This window comes from Barbatula barbatula, assembly GCF_947034865.1.
Source record: "Barbatula barbatula genome assembly, chromosome: 13".
NCBI lineage: Eukaryota > Metazoa > Chordata > Actinopteri > Cypriniformes > Nemacheilidae > Barbatula > Barbatula barbatula.
Window position 1 is genome coordinate 19,433,579 of NC_136776.1, and position 26,972 is coordinate 19,460,550.

At 40.5% G+C, this 26,972-nt stretch overlaps 1 protein-coding gene across 7 annotated transcripts in view; it reads left to right on the top strand.

Annotated features, from left to right (window-relative positions):
• patj (PATJ crumbs cell polarity complex component) overlaps positions 1-26,972 on the top strand; it is a 66,034-nt gene that overhangs the window by 1,640 nt on the left and 37,422 nt on the right. For all 7 annotated transcript variants that reach the window (XM_079471338.1, XM_079471339.1, XM_079471340.1 and 4 more), the window contains exons 3-28: positions 326-375; positions 473-651; positions 3,341-3,514; positions 3,664-3,803; positions 4,865-5,045; positions 8,352-8,480; positions 9,991-10,275; positions 10,880-10,982; positions 11,081-11,169; positions 11,419-11,560; positions 12,094-12,228; positions 14,513-14,592; positions 14,858-14,914; positions 15,271-15,405; positions 16,449-16,625; positions 16,789-16,857; positions 16,956-17,147; positions 21,951-22,160; positions 23,095-23,160; positions 23,915-24,208; positions 24,416-24,488; positions 24,574-24,664; positions 25,985-26,065; positions 26,164-26,235; positions 26,366-26,543; positions 26,717-26,827. In XM_079471338.1, coding sequence (XP_079327464.1) covers positions 354-375; positions 473-651; positions 3,341-3,514; positions 3,664-3,803; positions 4,865-5,045; positions 8,352-8,480; positions 9,991-10,275; positions 10,880-10,982; positions 11,081-11,169; positions 11,419-11,560; positions 12,094-12,228; positions 14,513-14,592; positions 14,858-14,914; positions 15,271-15,405; positions 16,449-16,625; positions 16,789-16,857; positions 16,956-17,147; positions 21,951-22,160; positions 23,095-23,160; positions 23,915-24,208; positions 24,416-24,488; positions 24,574-24,664; positions 25,985-26,065; positions 26,164-26,235; positions 26,366-26,543; positions 26,717-26,827 — 3,465 coding nt within the window. In that variant the 5' untranslated portion in view covers positions 326-353. The remainder of the gene's footprint in view (positions 1-325; positions 376-472; positions 652-3,340; positions 3,515-3,663; positions 3,804-4,864; positions 5,046-8,351; positions 8,481-9,990; positions 10,276-10,879; positions 10,983-11,080; positions 11,170-11,418; positions 11,561-12,093; positions 12,229-14,512; positions 14,593-14,857; positions 14,915-15,270; positions 15,406-16,448; positions 16,626-16,788; positions 16,858-16,955; positions 17,148-21,950; positions 22,161-23,094; positions 23,161-23,914; positions 24,209-24,415; positions 24,489-24,573; positions 24,665-25,984; positions 26,066-26,163; positions 26,236-26,365; positions 26,544-26,716; positions 26,828-26,972) is intronic.

The window sequence follows — 26,972 nt, forward strand, 5'->3', positions numbered from 1 at the left end:
CATGTTTTCTGTTATTATGACCTATTATGACCAAGTTTCCATTTTCTGCAGATAAATGCAAATAGAAACAACATTTGTATTTGATATTTGGGAGACATATTGTTGGTATATTTCAAAGAATTAAACAAAAATTATGATTTCACCTAAACACATACCTATACATAGTAAATAAAAAAAAAACTTTAAATATTTTTGAAACTGTCTTTGTTTCCCATGGCTGAATGTTTATATTTTACACACACATACATACGTATGTATAGCCATATCATTTATTATATGTGTATAATTAATGTATGTATACGTATTTGTTACATTTTTTTTATAGGTCCAAATTAGCACCAAAAGCAACAGCTATGTATGAGAACTTACCGACAGGTATACCTAAAATTAAATGATATACAGCCAGTCAAATGTGTTTGAGCCTTTCATCTGTGATCAATGTATTGGTCTCTGTGTGCATGTATCTTCTCAGTGTCAGCTTCCGAGCGACAGCAGGTCCTTCAGGCCCTGGAAAGGCTGCAGTCCAAGCTCGTGCAGAGAGAGGAGTGGAGTCACAGTGAACAGCTCGGTATGCTGAAGGAAGCCCTGCAGAGTCCTTTGTTCGGCCATATACTCACCCTGCAGCATTCTGTCAAACAGCTTAAAGACCAGGCAAGACTTCCTCTTACACATTATATAGAATAATTTGAGCTGACTAATAATCTTTAGGCATTATATAATGGATGGATGTTTGTTTATTGTCAAGAAGTTAGCAATACTTCTGTTACAATCCATGCGAAATTTGGAGCTCTTCCAAGGTCAAATGAAAACAGTGGTTTTATTGATTCTTTTGCGCGGTATGCTGTAAACTTGTATTTATTATCCCAGATCGGTTAGGCAAGGAATGACGTCACAGATTTAGACGCTTAAAAAATGAGTGCATTATTCCAGAGGCATCCCACAATGCAATTCTTCCCAACCGCAGAGTCCGGCCACTGCGAGTCCCTCATGCCTATTTGTATGCAGCCCGAGTTTTTATTGACACAAGAAACCTCTCTACAATAAACAATCCGCACACCAAATTAAGATAATGGCTATAACGGAAGCTCGCCTTCATATTGTAAGTGCTAGGAAGGTCAGATGTGTACCTATGAATGCGTCAAGTGAAAAACCTATCAAGTATGTAGAGGCGGGCAACAGCCAGAGTTTCTATCAAGCACTAATATCCACTGTCTCAGTTTGAGTAACTGCCTTGTCGGAGATGTATCGATAAAACAGGCTGGAAGCTGCTCTGTCAGCCCGGGCTAAATAAGCACATGACTGATAAGTTCCCACAGAGTGAGTCTAAAGGTCATTAATACATTACCTGTTTGGGACTAGCAAATACTGCAGAGGAATGTATTGATTTTTTTGCTTTCCCCTTTTTTATTTTCCCTTCCTCTGGCTGTAGGTCACGGTTGTTCCTCCGCAGGGAATAATCGTCGGATTGAGCAGTACACGATTTCCAAAAGGAAACTGCTGTGAGATATATGATAGACTTGGAAATAAATAACAATCGTTTTTATTTAATCTTTTGTAGTTTTCATTTATTTTGGTTTTAGAAGTCCAGAGTGGAATTTAGGGAGGAAGTTGTTGTGAAGATGGGGTTGGGAACAGGATTGGGACTCGAACCTGAGTCCTACAGAGAGCCTGTGATGCAAAGCTATATGAATCTAAATTTGTAAAGGAGTAGTTCACCTTCAAAATTACGATTCTGTCATCATTCTGACTTTCTTCTGCTTTCTTTCTTCTCCAAAAATGTTGGTAACGGAGCAGCACAGCCACACCTTCACTTCTATTGCATAGACACAGAACCAATGCAAGTGAATGGGGGCTGTTAACAACATTCTTCAAAATATCTTTTTTTGTGTTCTGCGGAAGAAAGAAAAGTTTGAAATGACCAGAGGGCGATTAAAGGACTAGTTCAACTTCGAAATAGAAATTCTGTCATCATTTTACATCAGTTGATGGTGCGATCTGTAACATTTGCCTCCTCTGTTTGAAACATATAATTACGGGTTACATATTTTCTTTACATGGGTTAAATTCAGATGATGGCTGGAGGGCTGGTAAACGGTTAATTGCGATATTGCATCCAGAATAAATGTTTGTCTTTACATAATATATGTCTGTATACTGTGCATATTTATTTTGTACACATACACAATATATTTATCAGATTAATAGGACTAGGTGTTATAATCCCACTATTTCAGCACAGTTGATTTGCCCAATAGGACATTCCCCACGCCTTATACAGGGGAAAGCAATCAAGAATATGAAAAGTGGAAAGGAGGTCTGAGGTTTCACTGGTCTCAATTTCATCACATTATCCTGAGTGAAAGAGGCCTTTTTGCTGTGGTGCAGCTGATAAGTCCCTTTGTATGGTTCACACCAACACGTCCTCACCTTAGCCTCATTGGGTGTTTCGGCCCTTTATCACAAGACACCCTCAGCCAAGGGAGTCCCACCGCAGGTTGATCAGACCTGGGTATGTGTCACATTGTTATAAGGTCATCTGGCAGCCTAAGCCACAGCCATTGCCTTCTCCTTTCTGCATCTCTGGCCAGTTCTTGATTATCCTCCACTGGACCTGTCCTCTGAGAGTGACCTATTTGTCAGTTATGGTGACCTTAACATGTCCCGTAAGTAGTGACCTCACGCATTGCAAGTCGTAAATGATACAAATCTTTTTTTAGATTTGTATTATTTTATATTTTTCTTAAATATGTTTTATAAATAAAATTAACATGCACAGTACACAGAGATTATTAATCATTTAACAGTCCTAAAACCACAGTACAAATTCATACCCCACACAATATTTAGGAATGTATATTTATATGCCGTTTAAAACATATTTAAACATTTATTGATTAAATATATGTTTTGTTAAATAAATTAATATGCAAAGTTCACAGACATATATTATGTAAACGCGAACTTTTATTCTGGATGCGATGAATCACGATGAGTTATTTAACCGCATGAAAACTGACATTACGAAATTATACTCGACTGCCCAAATTGTAAATCTTCATTATAATTTTACCTTTGCAAATGTTGTAGGATACTGTGAGGAGACTATTTTGAAGATGTTTATGTACTTGTTTAAAAACAGACTTTTGTTTATTTATAACACGAAATTTTTTGGGGGATTGCGGCTTTAAAGTTGTTTTTCTTGTATTGTTTTTACCAAATGTAACTTGCAGTTTTATATGTCAAACAGCGATGGTGATAGAGAGGCGAATGTTACAGATTGCTGCTTAAATTATGTTTAGATCAATGAATAAATGTTTTTCTCTTTGCTTCATGTGTATAGCTAAACAGCTTGCCTCCAGACACCTGCAGCGAGTTCAGTTTCTCCAAAAAGGGTCAGTTGATCGTCAGTGCAAGTCGCCCGTCCAGCAGTCTCGGCTCTGTGGTGTCCAACGGTACGACCTCCACGAACGCATCTACAGAGCAGCTGCAGAGGTGGATCAATGTAGCTGCAAAGGTGTGATGTCGAAGTTTTGTATTAAGATTTTGTTCAAATGTATCATTTCTATTATGCTAGATCCGTAGTTGTTTACAATTTGGTTAGAACAGATGCCAGATTCCTGTTTGGCACGTTTTAAGAAGTGTCTTCTGACTTTTTTAAAACAGGGAAGGAAAACCGATATCATCAGCCTACAGAAGCCATTATCTGGAGGCCTGGGCTTTAGCGTGGTGGGCCTGAGACCTGAGGGGGTGGGCAGTCATGGTGTGTTTGTCAGACAGGTCCAGAAAGGAAGCGTCGCAGACAGGTGAGAGACTGAGGCCATTTTCACGAGACCGTTTTTAACTTAAAACGCTTTGTATGTGTTTTGGCTGTTCATTTACACAATGGTAGCGTTTTGGGGGACTGAAAACGCGTCTCAAAGTGCAAGTGTTTGAAAACGGTGGCATTATCGTTTCCTTGTAAACTCTGAAGACAGCGTTTTCCAAAAACGATGATGTCATACACATGCGTATGACGCGTTCAGTCTGTAGGCATGCGTGAGTATTCTCCAACAATAATGGTTGCCTATATGGTGCGTGGGCGTTCTGCATGACATAACCATCATCATTTCTCCAGCAAAAAGTTTTTACTGAATTTACTGCACAACAAATACCAGCGGAGACATAGTATTTATATACACAAACTATAAACGCATGCTGACAAAGCGCTTTTAGCTTTAATATTATAACATTATCAAATAATCTATATACAGAGACTAAAATAGGCCATTCCGCGATTTAATTGCTAGAAACTATACAAATGGCCGATCTAGTCACTGTCTCATATAAACGTGTTGAAGTGCATATATTTAAATGAACTAAAATCGCAACATAGAGTGTTTGCATATACCTTTATTACATGCAGATTAATGCAGACAAAAGCTGTAAGAAATATGTAGATGCATCATCTAGAGTCTGTGTATGGAAGTCCGTTAATGATTATTGCTGATAACATCAAAATTTTTAAGTAGGCCGAATATAAACTACTCAAGGGGTGCCATATGTTAATGGCATATTATTTGACATTAGCATAAGATATTTGCTAAATTGCTAGTCAGAATTTGGTAATTATAATATTTTTTATGTCTTGATTGTTGAAAAATAAAAAAATTTCTCCTTTGCTGATCACATGCCTGAGTATCAAGTTTTTGTATTAAAATCTGCTCTGTAAAGCTGCTTTGCAACAGTGAAAATTTAAGATCTGTTCACTCTTGTACTTTTTGATCATCATTCGCATGTCGGGTTTACAACGCAGCTGTACCGTCCACTGCGTTCTGCTGTAGACCATTTATGTTCATGGTTACACTGGGATATGTCTGATCTCCAGGGATGGACGAATGCAGGAGAATGATCAGATTCTGGCGATTAATGGGATTCCTCTGGATCAAAGCGTGACGCAGCAGCAGGCTATTGCTCTCCTCCAGCAGCAGAGGGATCGCGTTGAGCTGGTGGTGGCCAGAGACACCGCCGCCAAACCAAGGCTCTCCACATCTGGACCCATTCAGACGGTATGGTTGTTTTAAATGTCACCTCATTTAACACATTTTCGGTGTTGTCCATTGTATTAAGCTACGGCTTTGTTTCCAGTATAGTTCTCCAGGATATTCCTGATTTAGTTTATTTTCATTTGGTTTCTGGGTGCATTCTTTAATGCATTAATGCGGTCCAGATGTAGTTTTTTGATTTGTCTGGGTTTTTAAAGGTGAAGCGTGGAGATTTAGCGCAACTAACGTCCTGTAATTGTTTGTCCAAAAATGAAGATTTTGTCATCATTTGCTCACCCTCCAGTTGTTACAAAATATTATACATTTCTTTGTTGTGCTGAACTTAACTGAGGATATAAATAATTTTTACTTTTACAGATAAAGTTTGTCAAAGTCGTTTTGGGTCACCTTTGACTCCCATAGTAGTCTTAGGTCAATGGTGTCCCATAAAGTCCACGGTGACCCATAAATGTCAGTGAAACATTCCTATTACAGTATATCTTTAAACTGGGAATACAAAACCTTTTAGATTAAATAGTTGAAGACCTAATTTAGTAAATTATCTCAGGTTTCTGTGAAAGGTTTTCATATCAGCCGAGGTACAAAAGAAACTAACTCTGCAAATGGAGATAATGAATGTGGAAGAAACCAACAGACAGTAGATGAGCTTTATTAACTGAACCCTTCAACAATAAACATTCAGTTTTTTCCCTCGTCCACTTTAGTTGAATACACCAAACTAACAAGAAAACAGTTTGACAAATGAGTTACACTCAACATCAGGCTCGGTCCAATCTGTGCACGTGGGCTGGGGGCGTGTGTTGCTGCCGTGTTTTGCCATGCTTATTTTTTCCATTTGAAATGTTTAAATTCTTAATTCAAGGCCACGTCCTGCATATCGGATCCAGACTTTTGTTTAATTCATGTGCCGTTTTATTCAGGGTTGCGTTTAATGGAGCACAGTGCACAGAAATGTGGTTGTGATTTGATTTGCTTGTTGCTTAGCCAAACTCTATGTCACCAGATGTCAACAAAGTAGTCTGTGTTGCTGAATTTGTTTATAAGTCAAATTAAATGTCTATTTGTTGGGCTCTATAAAACAAAATAGATTTTAAAGCAGACAGGACCTGACAAGCAAAAGGCAGAATGCAGTGAAGGGTGCGAGAATGCCAAGATGTGATTATTGTGATTTAAAAAGAAAAGTTTTTTTATTAGCATTTTGACAATGAGTTTTCATGGATGTTAGGCATGCTGCTGGCTCTTTCTTTTACATTTAAACAAGAAAAATCGACAGTAATATAAAAAAGAAAAATGATAAGGAAAATTCTTTCAAAATATAAGTTTACATAATATATGTCTGTGTACTTTGCGTTCAAATTTTGTAAACATACACATGCATGCATATATTTAAAAACAAACAATTAATTAATATTTAAATTTAAATTATTGGTAAAATAAATAAACACATTTATGTTTCCTAAATATTCATATGTGTTTGTCAACACAAAAATGAATGTGCACAGTACACAGACATATATTATGTAAACACAGACTTTTGTTAAATAATAAATAATGCCACAATGCAAAAACAATTGCATGGTCTCAAAAAACCGTTCATCTGGTTGCCAAATTGGGTTTAAGTTTTTCTTTTTTCTTTTGGCTGCAATGTGACATCTTTTCGTGAGATTTACCCTTCCAAGATCACGTAGAAATTAAGTATTGATCAGGAGAAAATTGTCCAAACGTGTCGTCTTCTCATCCTGTCATTTCCTTTCTGTCAAAGACTCTGGTATTACTAATGTCAGTCATCATATGTCGGCTTAAAAGCTCAATAATAAAGACGTCACTCCATAACCACGCATTATGTCCTCTCTTTAACCCCGTTTCCAAACAATCCCCTCCTTCCACTCCATTTCAATGTGTCCTCTTATCGTTTAAAGCTGAGAAAATATTTATCTATTTAAGGTTGCACGGGCCCCAAGGGTCCCCCGCTCAGTTCCTTAAATGGACGAGAGCAGAAACAAATGTAGCCGAGGTATATTTTTCCCCACTTTATATGCCCTCGTACCCCTTCCCCTTCTCATCAGACCCAGACTTAAAATCTTAAAATGTCTTGAATCCTAATTATACTCCGGAAAGTTTCACGATAGTGAGTGATACACAGCTCTGGGATTCCCTATCCTGGAGGAATAACATCCAGGTTTTTCCCATAAGGGATTTCCAGTTTAGCTCCCACAATGGCATTCGCATTAACTGTCACTAATGTATGGATGTTTGTACAAGTTGCGTCTCGAAGGAAATACGGTTGTTTGCATACAGAAACGTGGCTGTATTGCTTCCTGCGGCTGATGAGAAAGATATAGTACAGTGAAGCTTAGCACATTTCCCATTTACAAAAAATTCGCCAGGTGCGTTCAAACTGAAATTTAAAAGTGTTTTTAAGCCATCGTGTTGATAATTTACCTTTTTTAAAGCCATCTTATAATAAAAATTTGTAGTAGTAATAGTAATAAATTAACTTTTTAAAACACAACATCATAATATTGTAAGACGTGTAACTACAAATCTCCAAAACTGTTCTTTATTTTGTGTGGAAGGACTTTTTATCTCCAAAATGGATTCGTTCTTCACACAACGGGATAAGAACAAATGTTAAGCTTAGCTTCGGGAGACGGACGGGTTGAACTGCAAAGGAGGAGTTTTGTTAGATAGGGGGGAAATTGTGGAGGTAGTCACCCGGCAGATAACAGGCTGGTAATCAGTGAACAGAAATATACTGATTGCAGGTCATTTGTAAGAGCTCAAGGAGACTCGGGTGATTGGGAGCACGGCTGACATGAGATCAGTTAGTCACCACAGCCGGGAAAAGACTCTCAAGGGCTTTCCTGACCCTGACGTTGATTAGAGAAAGAGGGATCTTGTAGAATACATTTCTCATAGGGGTTTAAAAGAAGGGGTTCACCCAAATCTGAAAATAATTTTTATACTCTCATGTCATTTCGAAGATGTATGACTTTCTACTTTGAGATATTTTGAAGACGTTGGTAACTGAACAACATTGGCCCTCATTGACTTTCATTATACGGGCAATAACCACCGAAACATTTCTCAGAATATCTTCTTTTGTGTTCCACTGAAAAACGAAAGACTTACAGGTTTTAGATGATATCTGGGTGAATAATAATTTTATTTATAGGTTAATTATAGCTATTCCTTTAATATTTCATTTTAAATGAACTATACGCACAGAATAGAATCAAAGTAAAAGGAGGTAGGGTGGAAACTATGAAGAAAAGGAAATGAAAACTGTCTTCTGTGTGTGATTTGCAGGACCAATGGGGTCACGTAGAAGAGATCGAGTTGGTGAACGATGGGTCTGGACTTGGCTTTGGGATCGTCGGAGGAAAGATGACCGGTATGGTTGTCAGGACCGTGGTGCCGGATAGCGTTGCCCATAAGGTTTGTGCATTACCCATGGCATAATTCTCAGCAACGTCAATGTGGACAAATTGCATCTTGCACAGACGAATCTAGTTTTCTCAATCTTTTCTTGTGAATGATGCAGCTACAAACACCTGCTGTACAGTTTCTAGCCAACCTTTGCTTTGTAGATAATTCAAAGTTTTACATTATTTTGTCGTTTGGTGTGATGAGATCCCGCAGAGATCCGTATGAAAGATTCACCTTACAGTATGTTCAATAATCCCATTTAACGTAATGGTTCACCTAAACATTAAAATGCCGACATCATTTTGTCACTCTCTTGTCATTTCAAATCTATATGACTTTCTTTCTTCGGCAGAACCCAAAAGAAAATATTTTGAAGAATGTTGGTAACCCGAACATGGCCAGCACGCATTCACTTCTATTGTGAAAATCAAGTAAATGGGTGCCGTCGCTGTGTTGTTACCAACATTCTTCGAAATACCTTTTTTGTGTTTTGCAGAAGAAAGCAAATCACACAGGTTTGAAAAGGCAAGAGGGTGCGTAAATGGTGACACAATTTTCATTTTAGGGTGAACTGTCACTTTAAATTAGTTGCAATCCGTTTTTCCACCGTGGCTGAAGCCTTGACATTTGACATGAGAACGTAAAAGAGCAGATTAAATAAACACCTCATATCATCAGATTTCCCCTCTTTGCAGATTAGCCAAAAGGGACAGCCACCAAAAAACAGCTTGTCCTGGTTTAGCCCCCTCTCACACACACCCTCCTTTTTTCTCCCACCCGATGTCCAGAACTCAACAAACCCCTTCTTGTTCAAAAGGCACATTGCTTGGGTTTCACACACCAGTGCATCTTATGCTCCAAAAAAGCTGTCAAAATCAGGGCTTTGTTATCCATGGCGTTTCCTATTTCAATCTTTAATGGTCGCGGCAGGCTTCAATGCACCCCCGTCGTTCCCAGCACAGTGGCATGAACAAGCCATGGAGATTTGCTCTGCGCAAACTGATGTATCAAACGCCTTTCATGTCTCTCACTTCACAAAGACGGCTGTTCTATCCGCACTCCGTACAATCGGTCCATTCGGCCCGCCTGACGATGGAAGAATACGTCAACCGGAAAGGGCCGCGTGAGACTGACGCGATTTATTGTTAGTGTTAGACTTTTGGCTCCTGCACCTGTGGATGATGGGAACAAATTAGGTTGTAAATGGGACGTTTGGCTCTGGGTACATTTTAATTTTGGGGGGGGCCTGTGAAAACGGCTGGTGTTATCGGTCCCTGCTGGTGTCAATAAAGTTGTGTGGCAAAAATGGACACATTACATTTACATTTATGCATTTGGCAGACGCTTTTATCCAAAGCGACTTACATTGCAGTATCCTATACATTTATACATAGGTATGTGCAATCCCCTGAGATCGAACCCACAACCTTGCGTTGTTAACGCAATGCTCTTACCACTGAGCTACAGGAAAAAACACATACTGTAAAATAAATATAACCCTCCTCTCATTCACATTCAGGACGGGAGGCTGAGAACGAGCGATCACATTCTGCGCATCGGTGAGATGTGGACTCAGGGTCTGGCAAGTGACCAGGTGATCCAGGTGCTTCAGGCCTGCGGTAGCCGTGTAAGGATGCTGATTGCACGAGACCCTCTGGGGGCAGCCCAGTCTCCGCCACCATCCCCAGCTTCCCCCTCCACCGCTCCCGTCACCTCGATGTTCCCTCCACCGCTACCAGCCACTGCCCCCGTCACCTCCGTGCCCACTCCACCTCCCGTGCCAGCCCACCGGGGCAGCAAAATGGTACGTAAACAACGCTTTGACACACAAAATGAATTGGTGAATAAATTATTCATTTAAACCTGCTTCATTATAGTAACACCATATAAAGTCTCATTCATTATTAATAGACAATGTAAACAAAAATAAAATCGATAAATTATGTTACCAATATTAGTTGTGAATGCTCATTGATGCTAATAATAATACAAATTTATTTTTTCTGTTTTCATGGTAGTTCTTTGCTGAATAAGTCTTATTCATTGTAAATGTATGTTAAATAATGTAGTTAATTTAAGTATTTGTATTAAATATAGTATTTGTATTATATTATTTATATTTGTATTATATATTTGTAAATGATTTTAATTGTTTTTATAATTATTTATACGCTATTAATAAGAGTATACAAAATAATTACACATTTTAATCAACATAGTAAGTGTCTGAATGTTCACTTTAAAAGGAACTTTTATGGAAATGTTATAAAATTGGCTTTATTTTGAGTGAAAAAAAAATCAAATGTCTTGTTTTCCCGTGATACTTTCTGGTGTATGATATTTACAATGTAATAATGTTAAAATTTCATTTGTCTAACATGTGTCTTACATCTGCATTATTTACACAGCCCAATCTGGAAGGCTACGAAATCCAAGAAGTGGCTTTAAAAAAGAAGGAAGGCCAGAGCCTCGGGATCTCTATCATCAGTTATAGTGCCTTAACCAATGAAGGTTAGAAACACACTTTCCCTTTAATCTCCTTTCACGCCACTACGAATTAATATGCTGTTAATAATTATTTACTCGCTTCTTGTCTAATTGCACGTCAGATGCTGTGGGGGTCTTCGTAAAGAACATCATCCCGGGCAGCGCCGCTGAGCAAAGTGGGAAAATCCATGTCCACGACAGGATAATAGCGGTGGGTTCTTAATCGCTTTTTAATGAGCCCAGTCTTAATTAGCCTCGCGTCCACACGAGCATTCGACTGGCGTAACCAGAAGCCAACTGAGTGAGATGTCTCTTTCAACCGGTTGATTCGCAGTTTAATAAAAATCGGGTCTGCTGATTTATGTCCTGCTGAGACGTCAAGGAAAGCTCAGTCAACCGGCCCTGTTAGGTGTTGTTTGTCTTGCTCTGCATCAGTCTTTTTTTGTTTCGTTGTGAACAGTTGGATGGAGTGAACCTCCATGGGTTCACCAACCAGGAAGTCCTAGAGGTAATGAAGGGCACGGGCGAAACTGTATACCTCTCCCTCATCAGGAAGATCGCCTCTCCCATGAGGACGTCTGTGGAGAAATCCCTGGATAAAGGTAACGTCTCGAAGTTGGAATGCTGATTTGGAAACTGTTATTTTGGAGGTGGAGTGAATGATGACAAATTTTGTTTGTTTTTTACGATAACTGTTTCTTTAACCAGAGTTTATCCTCACAGTTCGACCTCCTGTAAACCTCTCAGAGTTATGACTGCTTGACTCTTACTGTTTTGAGTTTTAATCTCTCCACAAATCACTTTACACAATATTTATTCAGGAAAACCACAGGCTTGTGGCAAAAGGCAGCATAATGGTTATGGATACTTGTATCGTGAACAGGATACAGGAAAAATGTGCCCCGTGGTGTTTAGCAGTTTTGCTGCACAATCAAATGTATAGGGGTTCAGTAGACTGAAGACTTAACTAAATTAAAACATGTCAAGCTTCATAAAAAAAGAAATGTCATCTTAATGAATTGATGTTATTTGTTTGATATTTTCTAATATTGCCCACCCCAATTGCTATTACAAATAATGATCCAGCGGTAAATGTGCTTCTGTCTTTTATTTAAGTATATGTGTGTCTTCTCAGTCCAGAGAGAGTCATCCCGCGTATCTCTGAAGAGATCGTCTGAGATCAAGGCACGGGCAGACGTTCAGAGGAGCTCTGTGACCGAGTCTGTGGATCCTGCTCTTAGTGGGATCAAACAACAGCTGCAGGGGAAAAGTGAGTTTACACCGTCGACACGTCCATTCATACACATGTAGATGCTCACCGTAGCATAGAACAACAAATGGCATTATACAAGTCCAGCTTCTCGAAATTATCATTGGTAAGCCTGGGTGCTTATCCAAAAGACGGGAGTTTGAATCTGGTTCATGTCATTAACCAAAAGTTAATTGGCGTGAATGAAATGTTTTTCTATTTATAAAACATTTGATATCTCAGTGACCAAAAATGCCTTTCTGTATTGCGCCCCCTAATGGCAACGCAGTGCAACCTGTTGTTTTATACACAATCCTGAGTATTGTGGCTGAGGAACCCGATCCGATGGCGCTCCCCTCTGTACAGGGTCAGATCCAGTCCAGCCCTGCAGCTCCAAAGCCTCTTTCCCTCCCCGTTCCTGTCTTGGGCTTAGCGGGCACTGTTTCAGTTGGGTTAGCCGGCAGATATGTTTATGGTGATAGGCGCATTCGAAGCAGAAGAGCCGGGCCTTGGCCAGGAACGAAGCAGCCCCGAGCTCTGGTTACATTCTGCCCTAATTAATCCGGACAAGACCCGGTACTTGCCAAACTTCTAAATGAAGTGTTCTGTTGCGCTGGGCCAACACATGCCCGGGATAACAATGATTGGTTGTCAAGTCCTCGTTTCCTCAAGCTTAAGTCATAGCACGTGTAAAACGATAGCTCGCCCTTAAACCGCACACCCCTTTTAATCAAACTTTGGCTTTTTTATGACTTTTCCCTGTGGACTTGAGAAATTATACCACTATTAGGATACCTGAGAGGAGATGTCATGACATATTTTCTTGACAGATCCGGTTCATTGACGTTTGATAAGAGTAAAAGTTTTTCACAACATTTTTTATTTAAAAGATAACTACCCGAGTGCCATTCAAATGTGTTTTTATGTGTCACGTAAAGTTGAAAAGCTCAGAAAACAGATGTCGAGCATGTTTCAGCTCTACTATGCGAAAACAATGTGGATATTGGCAGCTCCCGCACCACGGTGCCGTCGCTCCCGGCCTCGCCGTGTTTATTCCAACGCCATTAAAATCAAAAGCTGACAGCGAGAACTTTCCATCACTGAGACTCAAAAAAGTGACAATCGGTCCACGTTGGTATAATTATAATCCACAACTGCTCCAGAAATGCCCACGGCAGTAAAATCTACAGGAAGTCCTGCGTTAAACTAAGTCTGGTAGGGGTATTAACTTTAGGGGGTATTGCAGGGTCTTTAGTAAGTTTTCCCAAGTGATACCCTCCATTAAATGTTGATTGACGTTTGGAAAGGGGGGCGAACATTTGTTCTCTGTGTCAGCGGCGGGAGGCCGTGAGTTTTTCCTGATGCATAAACATAACAAGCCATTGCCTGGTGATCAACGCTTCCCCTGTTCTCCATATTTTCCATTGTGCCGCACCTGGGCTGCAGATGTTGGCTGAGCTTTGACGTTGCGCGTCTAAAGGCGATGCATTGCTGTATTAATGTAGTCAAACATTCGTGATGAATGGGGCTGCGAGCGAGGCGTTGGAAATGCTAATTTAATCAGGTCCGCGTCTTTCTTGCTAACTCACTGACATACTACTTATGGTAACTCGCTGTGTACAGAAAAGGTTGCTGGCATTTTCCCTGAATAGAGGCCTAAAATAGGCCTATAATCATTTTCCTTTATGGACAAATCATTTGTGAAAGAAGAGGCTTCAACTGGAGATTTTTATTCCCAAAAATACATATTTCCTATAAATGATTGAACTTCAGACTATTTGGAGATTCTCTGACATTTCTGCATAATCTTTATAGTTGGAAAGGCCAAAATTACTTTTACGACCTGTCCAATTGTTGGAATACATGGTTGCCTTAAACACGAGTGCTGAACATGTGGAGAGACACCAAATTCTTCCTTCATGATGTAAAGCTATATTTACAGCTGAAGTTATCTTATGTGAAAGCTCCAGCTCCCTCTTGTAGTCCAGGGTCACTGGTGCCCATAAAAGATGTTCCGCCCATTTATTTGCCTCCATTGCCCTTTGGGCTTCCAGCCGATACTGTTCCCAGATGTACCATTGTCGTTTTCTGCAGGATCGCCGTTGACTCCTCTCTCAACTTTTGCCCTGTGGCTCACACTAAGCCCTCTGATTATATTCATTTGTCAACCTGACATCTATTTCTTCAAGTACGGGCACCTTACGTTAATGTCGTACATTTCCACTCACTTTGTCATGGGCGACGGGCACCCAAATGGCTGTAATTGACTTTAAACACTGCTCTCATCATTGTGTGTGTGTTGCAGTCCAAGAGCCGGCCATGCTGACGGAGACGGAGCTCCACGCTAAATGGGAGCAGGCCCTCGGCCCGCTTTACGACGTTATGGTAAGCAAAAATGAAGGGAAAATAACGTTAACAGATGCTAAGTGCGGCTCTCAATTAAACACGGAGCAAATTGCAGATCAGCAGGAATCACCAGCACTTACCTCGATAAGAGGTGTTCGATCGACCGGCTAAATCTGGCTATAGATTGCCTCTGTTGACTGCTATTGGATTTTTAAAAACATTTTTTACACAGTGTAAACATGTGCTGACACACTGTTGTTACTATGAGCAAAGTGCGTCAGCTCAGGTTATCGCTCTTTTTCAGGTTGTGGAGCTGGACCCTGTCATAGAAGATGATGTTGAGCTACAGAAGTATTCCAAGGTACGTGAAAAAAGTGATTCATCATTCATTCTTTTGCAAAAGAATAGTATAATCTAAATATAATTTAAGATGTTGAATTTTCTCAATAAATTCACAATGATTTAGCTGAAGATTAAAACATATAAAATAATTCAGATTTATCAAATTCTATGTATAATGCTGTCTTTTTATTAATAATTAAACATTGATATTGTCATTAAAATTTTACTGTATTTTTTTGAGTGTGTGTATATATATATATATATTTCATTTATATACTGAAACTAATAGAAAAAAATCTTAAAAGTTGCTCAACAAACTAACTACAAAGGGAAAATGTCTCAACATGTGTCTGAACATAAAAATTGTCTCTACAGCTTCTGCCGATACACACAATGCGCTTGGGCGTGGAACTAGACTCTTTCGATGGGCACCACTACATCTCTACAGTGGCCCCTGAGGGCCCAGTAGCAAAACACGGGCTGCTTCGACCAGAGGACGAACTTCTGGAGGTAAACACAATTTAAAGAACATTAACCCACTTCCTCGGTAGCAACGTGTATCATCTGGACACCCCCTGTATTTGGCATTATGGGTAGGTGGGCTCTCAGGGTTTGGCTTGCCTGGAGTTTAACTTTTGGCTGGCGGTGGTGCGCCTCTTCTCAGTTGCCTTAATAAGACTGATCTTTGCAGCCTGCCAGCTCCGGGTCTCCAGGAAGGCCCGGTGTGGCTGATGCAGTCGCATGGATGTTCTGGCAGGAGGGCCCCTGAGTCTGACCGAGGCCATCTGCGTGACTGTCCCCTGCCCTAACCACCCCTACTGGCTTCGCTTCCTGCCCCCTTCCTTCTACCCTTCCACCTGGTGTAGTGGCCGAGGGCCGCTGTGCCCTCAGACTGTTGCTGTTGGCAGCAGCCTTAATGGTGCACGGGAGGTTCGCAGGGCTGCGGGGGAAGCGGGTTATAGTGAGGTGTGTCGTACCCCAAGGCTCCATCCTGGGGCCATGCATGGATTTGTACTTTGTAGTAACCTCAAAAGATTGCTTTTATGTACGTGTTAAATTTTTCAGCACAACCACACTCCTAGTTAATCTTCTTAGGCTAGATGACTAGATAGAAGCCCAGTGGTGAAATGATAGTGTGTGTGCAAGGGAAAGGATGTGAAGAGGCCATGGCCTCCCCTTGGTTTGGGCAGATGGCACAGCGCGGCCCCCGCTCACCATAGCAGCTCCAGGCTTGCCCGCTCCATTAAATGCAAATCAAAGAGGACCAGTGGATGCCACAGAGATAATGTGATATAGTCACCTGCATGTCTCAGTGACAGGAAAGAGGCTTAATAAGTACACCATGGGATGTTAATACGATTTTTCTCAGCCTCTTTAAAGTAAAGGAACAGCTCGTCTGAAATTGTCTTCATTTACTCACCCTTATGTTGTCCCAAACACGTGACTTACTTCATTTAAAAAACAGAATATTGATGACATAAAATTTGAGTCATTGTTACATGTTACATGAATAACCAGCTTCAGTAAGTGAATCATTTGTGTTGTATTTGTAGGTGAATGGAGTGCAGTTGTATGGAAAGTCCAGACGGGAAGCTGTTGCGTTCCTTAGAGAGGTTCCACCTCCATTTACCTTGGTCTGCTGCAGACGTCTCGCTGAGGAGGGCAGCGAATACCAGCCTGAATTTGAAGAATGGCGGTCTGCCAGCCCCTCAGCCAGCCTTCAGGAACAGGTAACACACACGGATCCTTAAAAATGTTGATTTACACCAGCAAAAAAAAACTTAACAATATCATATGCTTTATTAATTATTTATACAATTTATATACATGCAGCATATACCAAATTTTATTTTTAGTAGGTCAATAAAGTCCTTGTCTTTAATGCTCTTACAGATTGATAATAACCTCTCCTTGCTGGCTAAAGACACCAGTCTACGAGATAGTTTAAGAGAGCAGCTGAAGGTTTGCTTATATCTCCTCACTGTGTTCAGCCTTTGAATGGAAACTAGAGGAACTAAAGTTGTACTTAATCTCACCATTATTTGTTTTTCTCTGCACAGAGCCGTCAGGCACCAGCAATTCAGCAGGACTATGACAATGAAGGAAACTCGTTTGATCCAAGCGGCCCGGGGGCGGAAGAGCCAGAGAAGAAGGATGATGAAGAGGAGCTTGCTCTCTGGTCTTCAGAGGTGAAGGTGCTTGAATTGGAGAAAGGTGAAAGGGGTCTTGGCTTCAGCATACTGGATTATCAGGTTATCTTCCTTTCTTCTTTTTATTTGCTACTTGTTTTTCCTTAAAGATCTTGCAAAATGGCTAAATAATTTTTTTATTTTGTTGATTGTCAATAAATAACATAATAAATTCAAGGAAGTGATGACCAATCATAATTCACCATGCAAAAATTTTACATTTCTATTTGTCAATTGAAGATTTTTTATTAGAATGAAAGGTAACAAAGATTAAAAACATTACGAATAGAATGGCCTGTAGGCTGAAATGACCTTCAATATGAGTCTGTATGTTAAACATTTCTACTCAAAACTTCAAGCTGTATTCAGTGTGTAATGCATTCTTGCAAATACAATCAAAAATATACAAATCCCAGCGGTTAATGCGCACAAGGGGGCCGTTGAGCCATATTTACTTTTATAAAAGCCAGGCGTACCGCACCATTCACAAATATAACCCTTTGAAAAGACCCAATTAATCCCCCTTGAATTTCCTGAGGTCTGATCAGAGGAAACGTGCGTCCGTGTCACAAGTCATTGGCCAGCGAACAAAAAGGCAGCGAGACCTCTCAGACAGGGGCCTCCGCTGTTCGGCTGGCCATGTGCCAGCCGTCCAACCCTTTGCTCCGCTCGCTCACTACGGAAAGCTGCTTTCCCCCTTCCTTCATTAGCCTTCTAATCAGGGTTAGTACATAACTACACGTTGATCCTGAATCAGAAGTGATCGAGTAATGAAGCCACTTAGAATGCAGAGCCTCTCCCGTGCTCCTGCGGGACACCTCATGCTTTATATTAACCGCCCACGAATTGAAATCGGAAAAGCACGCAATCTGAGGCTTGCAACTTCATCAGGGGCTCAATAAATGGCTTCTGCATAAGGGGTGGGGTTCGAGATGGGCGAATGCGAATGAAGATCGTATTATAATGGTATGACATGGTTCTATGAGTGATGGCGACATGGACGGAATTACATCGCCGCTTAATAGCCGTAACCTGAGCAGTGATCCTTTAAATTCTTCCTTTCTCTTCATCTCTGTGATGAATGTAGTTATGAAGATAGAGGAGGGACGAGTGAACTCAGGACAGGCCCCATAGGCTCTGTGCTGTGCTAAGGAATTACATTACGCTGACTCAGAGTCCTTTGTTTTCATTCGGTTTCTGTTCTGTCGGGCTTATAAAGGTGTGCAAGGTTTTGTTTAGTTGGTTTGGCTGTGAACGAGTACAAACAAATGCTGTCTTGGCGCCACAAAATCGAGATATTTTTTCCACCAAGAGAAGGAAATCTCTAAACTCGTATCATGGATCATTGTCATGAGGAGCGATGAATTAAAGCTGACTTTGCAGATCTTCTTGGAACGCTTGGTGCACCCTGGGGTTTATTGGAAACCATATTGACCCGTGCAGCATCTTGCTGGTCGAACTCACTCTCTTCCTTCCCCTCACCAGCTGAGCCCCCCATCCACCTCCATCCCTCCTTTTGCTTATCTACACTGAACCGACGCATTCTAACCCGAGGGCCTGGTGCTAGATGGGTGGGAATTGATTCTGAAGGGGAGGAGGGGTTGTAGGCACTTGCAAGAAGTGTTAAAATGTCCATAAATGTATGAGCCTTGCCCAAAACAAAGCCAGCTGCTCCCACAATGCATTGAGGGAACTGCTTTCTAAGGTCTTCTAATGGAGGAGAATCTCGCAGCTTCGTTCTTTTTCGTTTCTGTCCTGCGGCAGACAGGCCAGGGCCTTAACAGTCTGCAAGGGGGGAAATCGATTTTGCCGTTGCATCTACAGTAAAAGTCCTGAGCTGATAAGACAACCTTAAGACCCGCAGACATGCTCACAGCTTTCTATAACCTTCAATCTGGGCTTTATCTTCCCTTTTCTACCACCGCCTGCCTTCCCTCGGGTCAACTTCTGGAGTTGCCCCGAAGTCCCTGTCAAAGCAGCAAGATCCGTAACCGCAGCTAGATTTATGGCTGTCCACGGTCACATTGACAGCTGTAAAGTGGGACATGTTTTTTTGGTCAACCTCGAGGGCTCGAGTCATCACTTTCATTTTTAAGAATTGTGACCTCACGGGCATTAAGAAGTCATAATTGTACGTTTCTCAACTACAATTGAAGTTCTTTACCCCATAACAACCCCCTTGCACGAATAATAAACAATGAACGTGGCGAAATTGTGGCGTTCTCGGAAGGTTCTAGTACGTATGTTTAGATGCTGTAGTGCACTAAAAGCACGTTTATGTGGGACCCATTGAGAGATGCTAAATATTTACTTTACCTACTATAAACTCTCGGGGTGCAGAAAATGTATTACCTCCGTTTGGTTCAAATAATTCATGGCCTTCGCCTCTTGCCATGGAGATGAATCCGAGCGAATGCATTATTTTTGAATAATTCGGCTAACCTGCACATCAATACCGCATTTAGTCCCATCCAGTGAATGTTTTTTTTTAAAGGAGAGTCATAAATCATCTTGCTGCGCTATTGTTTATTATTTATCTTCTTTTATTTATTCCATGGCCCGAAGGCTCTAAAACTGACCAAGGGCTATTTTATTGCACTCGATGAAAAAAACACGAGGATGTCCTAAATAACACGCTTAAATTCATTGTTTTCCGTTAATTAAACTAAGAGCGATTTGCTCGTGGTGCCCTCCGTTATTCTTTACAGACAGCTGTGGGGAGTCCAACGAAAAAACAAAAATAAACCGAGCAAAAGCAAGACGTCCTGGAGTTCTTGGTATTCTGTTCAGCAAGATTGAAAGAGAGGCAGAGCGCAGAAGCGAGGCAGATGATTCCTGCGAAACGGCAGATTTACTGCCCACCTGACACCATGCTGAAGAATTTCAATCCCTCAGATGAGCAGGGCCGACCAGGAGAGCTTAGATGAGATGCTGTTTGACCACGTCACACTACCTCAAGTAAACCCGACAAAACACTGCTCTACAGAGCGCGTTTCGTACAGTAAATACATTATCTCCTTCGGCAAAGAAGCACAAACGTGACAACGTCTGCGTTCTGTGTTGGCCATCGTAGTGCTTTGAAAGGGAGGGTGAGCAATTCGCAACCTCACCACTAGATGCCGCTAAATTTCATACACTTGACCTTTAATTCATCAGATGGTTTTTGAAGTGATGTAAAATAGGAGAAGGTCAAAGAGCCAGACTTGACTTAAATTGTGGAATAGCTGTAAAAACATTCCATTTGCTTTTGGCCGTGCTTTAGTTCATTGCTATTTTTAGCTTGCATTGCTTATTTACGTTCACATTTGGTGGAAAGGTTTGTCATCGCAAACATTCATCACATTATCATCAGTAATGCTCGGCAGGAGCCAGGAGCTTCTGGGATTGTCATTTAAATTTTTTTTCATTCATAGCGGTTCCGCACACCTGTAACGTTGAAGACAGCTGCACCCCCAATGAACCATGTATTATACGCCATCTAAATCATATCTGCACTCAGGTGGAAACATGAATAAGAAATGGAACAGACCTGGGGTCTCTTTCAATCGCTCATCCGAAGGCCGAACGTTCACATCGATCGTTTTTGTTCCCTACAAGGTGACGTATGGTGGTATTAGGAGCCCCCCTTTGCTGTGATTTTTATAAAAACGACCCGTTGACATCACCGGCCATGTGGGATGAGAGAGGAGCTTGGAAAGCAAAGCACGCTTGGCTGAAACCCGGCAGCCGGACAATGCAGCCTGTGTGCTCCTAAAGAGCCAGCTGGAGTGGAACTTCAAATCCTCTCTCAAACTTTTTCCTCTCCTTTTCCCCCATTTTCCCTTCTAGTTCCTCTCGGACTAAAATTGCTTTTCTCTTCTTGTCCGCTTACTGTGCAGCATTGGTTCACTAGGTAATCGGAGGGGGGCAGTTGGTGTCGGGCGTGCCGACCCACTTTCACGGTATGGCTGTGTGAGGATTCCTAGTCCCCTGATGGTTTCACTCGGGGTCTACAACTCTTAGTGAAACTTTTTATTATTTATTCACCTTCATGTTGTTCAAAACCCATTTTCATTTTTGGGCAGGAATGCAAATTCAAGCTTTGCCCGAGTAAGCACTACATTAATTGTCTTTAGAAATGTCTAATGTCTACGTGACTGAACTTTGAAGTTTCACTAGTTTTATTGGCCCGTCCCACAATGTCAACTGACACCCTTACAATTATCTTACCACTTTTAATAAAACCGTAAGGCTCGTGGCAAACCTCTCAAAAGCGTGGAAGCAAGCATGGTCCGTTCGGCCACTCTTGGGGTGCGGATGGTCCTAAATGTTCACAGTTAGATAGATGAGCTTACTAATGGCCGTACTTCTGCTCCAGTTTTAAGTCTCGGATAACTACTTGTTAATCACTTTTATATTGTCGTTGGCCGTATAAAAAGGCGGCCATATGGGTCATCAGATATATTGTTGAAGATATCAAATCAAGTTAAACTACAGTTTTATGACATTGTTCCCCGGAGACGTGATTGATGAGGTGAAACTTGGAGAGGTAAAGTCGGCCCGTTTGGCCTTACGGCAAGATTTTTGCAAGTGTAGCACTGTTCCACAACTATGAGGTGACTTGCTACTTACAGCCTATGTAGGGTGCATCCTTACCATTGCAACCTATTTACTTAATTTTTGACATTGTCATTTGTGTAAAAAATAAAAACAATACAAATGTTGTGTAAAATGTACAAATTTTTTACGATTTAAATGTGAATAATTTAAACGGTTTTAAATGTCGAGATCTCTTAGTCCAAGTTATAAAGTGTAACTCGCATCTGCTCTGCTCTGATGTTTCTTTTCTGTTTGTGTGTTTGCTATGGTCTGCGTTGCCCTCTGCAGGACCCTCTTGATGTTACTCGCTCCGTGATCATCATTCGCTCTCTGTTGCCTGGGGGCGTGGCAGATAATAATGGCGGTCTCCTCCCTGGAGACCAACTGGTGTTTGTCAATGACGTTCATCTGGACACTTGCTCTCTTGCCCAGGCCGTCGAGGTCCTCAAATCCGCTCCACCTGGGAAAGTCAAGCTTGGAATCAGGAAACCAATGGTGGTGAGGACATGAAATCATGACCCTGTTACATTTATTTATATCATCTATCATGTTTTCCTAGCATCTAATCATAACATTTAATTACAATGTTTATAACATTTATTCAAAACATCCATAATGTGTTTTTCTACAATTCACACAAAATATATTCACACCATTTATTCACAGAAGTTATAACACTTACAATATCATGTTTTTCATAACATTTATTTAACAATTATGCATAACATCAACTAATTCATTCATAACATTTATTTCTGTTATTAATAGACATGTCATTTCTCTATAACATCTGTCCATAATATTTATTTACAAAATTAATAACATTTATTCATAATATTTACTTGATCAAATGTATTTGCAACTGTGTTATTTGTGTAGATCAAGGTTGTTTTAGTGTACACAAATGTAAACCGAGCATATAAATAATAATAATAATAATAATAAACAAAAACTAAAATAGATCGTAAATAATCTTATATAGCAACATATAAACCAATCGATTGTTAAATGAAAAACATTATATACAGAAATTGCTGAAACATTAACTAAAATTAACACAAAAACATACTAATCTTAAAGTAAAATCTAATTTAAAATATTCATAAAACTTAATAATATTGCATTTCTAGTTAACCGACGTGCTAATAACGTAAAGTAACTAACCATTTTTAAATATTTGTTTATACATTTATAGCAATATTTAAAAAGTTGAAGATTTATCAGAGAATCTTATAAAATGTTGCCAAAAAAATGGAAAATGCTGCACAGAAACTGTGGAGTGACTCGAATTAATCTGAACCATTTTGTGAATCAGTTCATGCGCATTCCCTCTCTGAATGAGACAATCCAGGAGAGCATGTTTGATTATTGCCTTTACAAGCTAATACTTTTGCTTATTTTATTTTTTTTTCCTCCGTGTTCATGAATTTAGCCAGAGGAGAACAGCATTGTGCAGAAGTCCACTTGGACTGTAGAGGGCTCTGAAGAGCAGCCGGAGGTAAAGGAAACCATCAATCACACTTTCATAGCCATTCCAGAGGTATTCAAAGTTGGAATATACATCTTAAAACACCCTTCATATTGACTACTGGGGCAACCAAACTTCGTCTGTGATTAACAGAGAATACAAGGGGAAGAAAAAGAGGAACAAATGTGCTTGTCTATTGTCTAAAGGCCTTTTCGCAAGTGATGCATGACCCCCTCTACAGCCCTTCGAGATGTGGCGTATTATCCTTGAATTTTAGAAAAGATGTAATTGAGGCGACCGAGTCAAGTGCTGCCGTAAATCTACTCAAAACGAGACTAATTGCGCCATTAAGATTTTAGACTCGGCGCATTTTTCATGGCAAATTGGTTCTGCTCTTCGCCAGGGTGGGCAGGGGGGTGACGGAGAAAGGCGCTGAGTCGGCTTGTTGGAGCGGCGCGGGGGAAAAGTGCACTTTCAGCTCTTATCGTCTGTAAGTGTGATAGGTAGATGAGGAAAGATGCCGCGCACTTTGTCGAGAGGACAACGACTCACTTTGTGCGTAGCCGATAGACAGAAAGACAGGAAGTGACAGTCTTAATCCCGCCTGTATCCCCCCATCATGTCGAGAAATTTGGCACTGAAATCACACAAAAATGGTATCATAAAGTTGTAAATTAACTCCAATCTAGATACAATGTTGTATATGTGATGCACACGCTAGACATATTCTATAAAACTTTTTTGCTTGAAGTCGTTTCTTCACAAGCGCTCTGTTTGCATTCAGGTTTTTGGAAACGGCTCTGTCTTATTAGACGATCTAGATGAGGAACCGGAGTTAATCTTGGACGCAGAGCCCCGCTACACCTCCCCACTCACCACCATCGGCCTCCTGCCCGGCCTGGAGAGAGAGATGGCTGTAGATGAAGATGAGGAGGAGCAGGAGTGGATGGAGAGGAGGACTAATCAAGAGAGCTTCAAGGTCAGAGATGAGAGTTTGCCTTCTTACCTCAGCGAGAAGACGCACTCCTGGGAGGAAGCCGCGACACTGAACCCCTATCAGTCTGATATGCAACAACAGGTGATGTCTAATGAAACTCTTTGTTATGAAAAATAAGATTTCTTGGCATCATAGGCTTTGCTAATATCTGATTGGCAGATATCTGTTGATGTGTTTCTTTGAAATGTGGTGTAAAATGCAACATGATTTATGCAGACAGTGAGATACTCTTATTTCTTTTTTTATTTTATAAATGTTTAGATGATGAAAAATGTTGTGTTATTGCAGGCACAGTTCACCGAAGAGGAGGAAGATCTCAGTGCTAGCATCGATCGCATTCAGCTCCATCAAAAGCCCCCCAGTAAGCACTTGTCTTTTTATTCGAAGATTTGAGTTCAGTATATTTGTATATAAGGAAAGTGTTTTACACTTCCGACTGTTCTCAGGTCAGTCTGTCTCATGGCTGGAGAGAGTAGACAGTGGGGCCGAATCTGACTCCAGAACTTCGGAACTCACCTTGACTGACACGGACACAGAGTGAGTCCACATTCAGAATAAACACAAACGCGTCTAGATTTCAATATTGCTCTAGAAGTCTCTAAATAGTATATGGTTTATTGAATACACACCATACTGTCTTAATAGTTTTTAAAATGTGTTCACAGTGTCTTGTTGGGGTTACTGTGTTGAATTTTAAATGCTCCGGTGCACTTTTTGTTAATGGAACTTTAGCCCCACCTCCTGGACAACTGTGGTACTGCGGTTGAAACGGGTAGAGCAGCTATACAACAATTAGGATTCTTTGGGATTTTACCCTTTTATTTAGGCTGTGATGGGTTTAAATCATGGATTGTTAGAAATGTATAATTCTGGGTTTTGATACACATTTAGGGAAATGATAATGATTGATGTAATTATGAAACTGAGCTAATGGAAGAGATGTAAGCACTGTAGGCGTTGAGGAGAAGGTGAGAAATGGAGATAAAATTGTTGTTTTGAGCTACACGATGAAAGGGGTCAAATTGGTGTGAAACGCAGCTGAGGCTCCGACAGACGCAGTAGAGACAAGTACTGTGTGTGTATGTGCACTGAAAGTAGAGATGATTGTATAGTTGGGTGACAGATTTGTCTCTAGAAGTTTGCTATTATTAAGTGTAAAAATAATTAATTTTTTATTTGAATTATACCAAATAGCTTTCCTAGGTGTTCAGGTTAGATATGGTCTAATTGGCCTTATTTTTTTCTAATTTAATGATACATCCACATATAAATAGCTTAGCGGAGTAAGTATGTGTGTGTGCGCCCATGCTTCATTTGAAAATGGCAGGACTGCACAGTTAAAAATTTTTTATTTGAGGTGCTGTATAATACTAAAAAGTTATTTTAAGTAAATTATTCACATGCCGATTCATATTTGTGTTATTTCGTGAATTGTATTATGCGTAGCATTATACTGAATCATAACTATAATGAAAAGCTACAATCTTACAAATAAACACAATAGTTTTATTGCCTGCGTTTCTGTATTGTAGTGCACTTTAATGGGGCAAGAAGTCATACTTTACATTTTTGTATATACAAAACCAAGTCACTATAGTGTTATTCAACCAAACTTCAAGTTCTATATCAATGAACATTCTGACTCTAATTACACTAAAATAATAATACGCTGGCTAGTTTTATTCATATCGCAAATAATCCCTCTCATAGATTTTCCACACTGAAGTCGAAATTACTGTTATTGCGTCATGCTGTATCAAATCAAGTTAGATTCTTTCTTTGATTTGGGAGTAACATTGGCTGTGTGTCAGATTGGTTTTGAGGATCAGAGTCATGTTTGTGTTTCGTACTCTACAGGTCTGTACAGCTGACTTCCTCTACAAACAGGAAGAGAAGAAGCCAGGGAGCTGGTATTCCACCAGTCAGAGGAAGCCAAAGGTGCAATAAACTTGAAGCGGCTGTCTGCATTGCTGATCGGTGATAAATGTACATGTTGGAGCGTTTGTTTCATGTTGTACGGTGTTTGATGTTCGCAGCGATCTTCCAGAGAGGGAGGAAGGAGAAGGCGAAGAGACGCCTGTTTTCAGTCATTGGGGTCCACCACGCAGGTAAGACTTCTAAACACTATTTAAATAGCTTGAGTTTGCTTTCATATCTGACACTGTTTTGAAAATGTTTTCTGTGCACTGCGTGTCAGCGTCTGTTTTGACTTTATATTTTTGTCTATTTCACTTGTAGAGTGGAGGTTTGGTTGGAACCGCAGCAGTCTTTGGGCATCAGCATAGTGGGGGGCCGCACTGTTATAAAGAGACTGAAGAACGGAGAAGAACTAAAGGGCATTTTCATCAAACAGGTGCTGCCTGACAGCCCAGCTGGAGCCACAGGTGCCCTTAAAACGGGAGACAAGATCTTACAGGTGTGCAAGACACACATCCACAAACATTTGGCAAATGATTTCATGTATAAACTTTTAACCCTGGTAAAGGTTCTGTGTCGGCTGAAAGTTTTCCATTAGTCCTCCTCTAATTCCACTTTTATGTGCTTCTGTCTTTCTTGTTTGTCCCCTCGTCTTCTGTCTGTAATAAATAGGTGTCCGCGGTGGACTTACAGAACGCCAACCATGAGGAGGCAGTACAGGCTATCAAAAAAGCCTCCAATCCGGTAGTCTTCGTTGTGCAGAGTCTTTCCTCAACTCCACGGGTAAACCGGCCCTCCACATCCACACAAAAACATGCTCTGTTCCAAAATACATCGAGTCATCTAACTAAAAAAGCATGTGTAGATCATTTCCAAAATACCTTATTTTGGGGGAAAAAGGTTTAAATAGTTCACCTTCAAAATGATA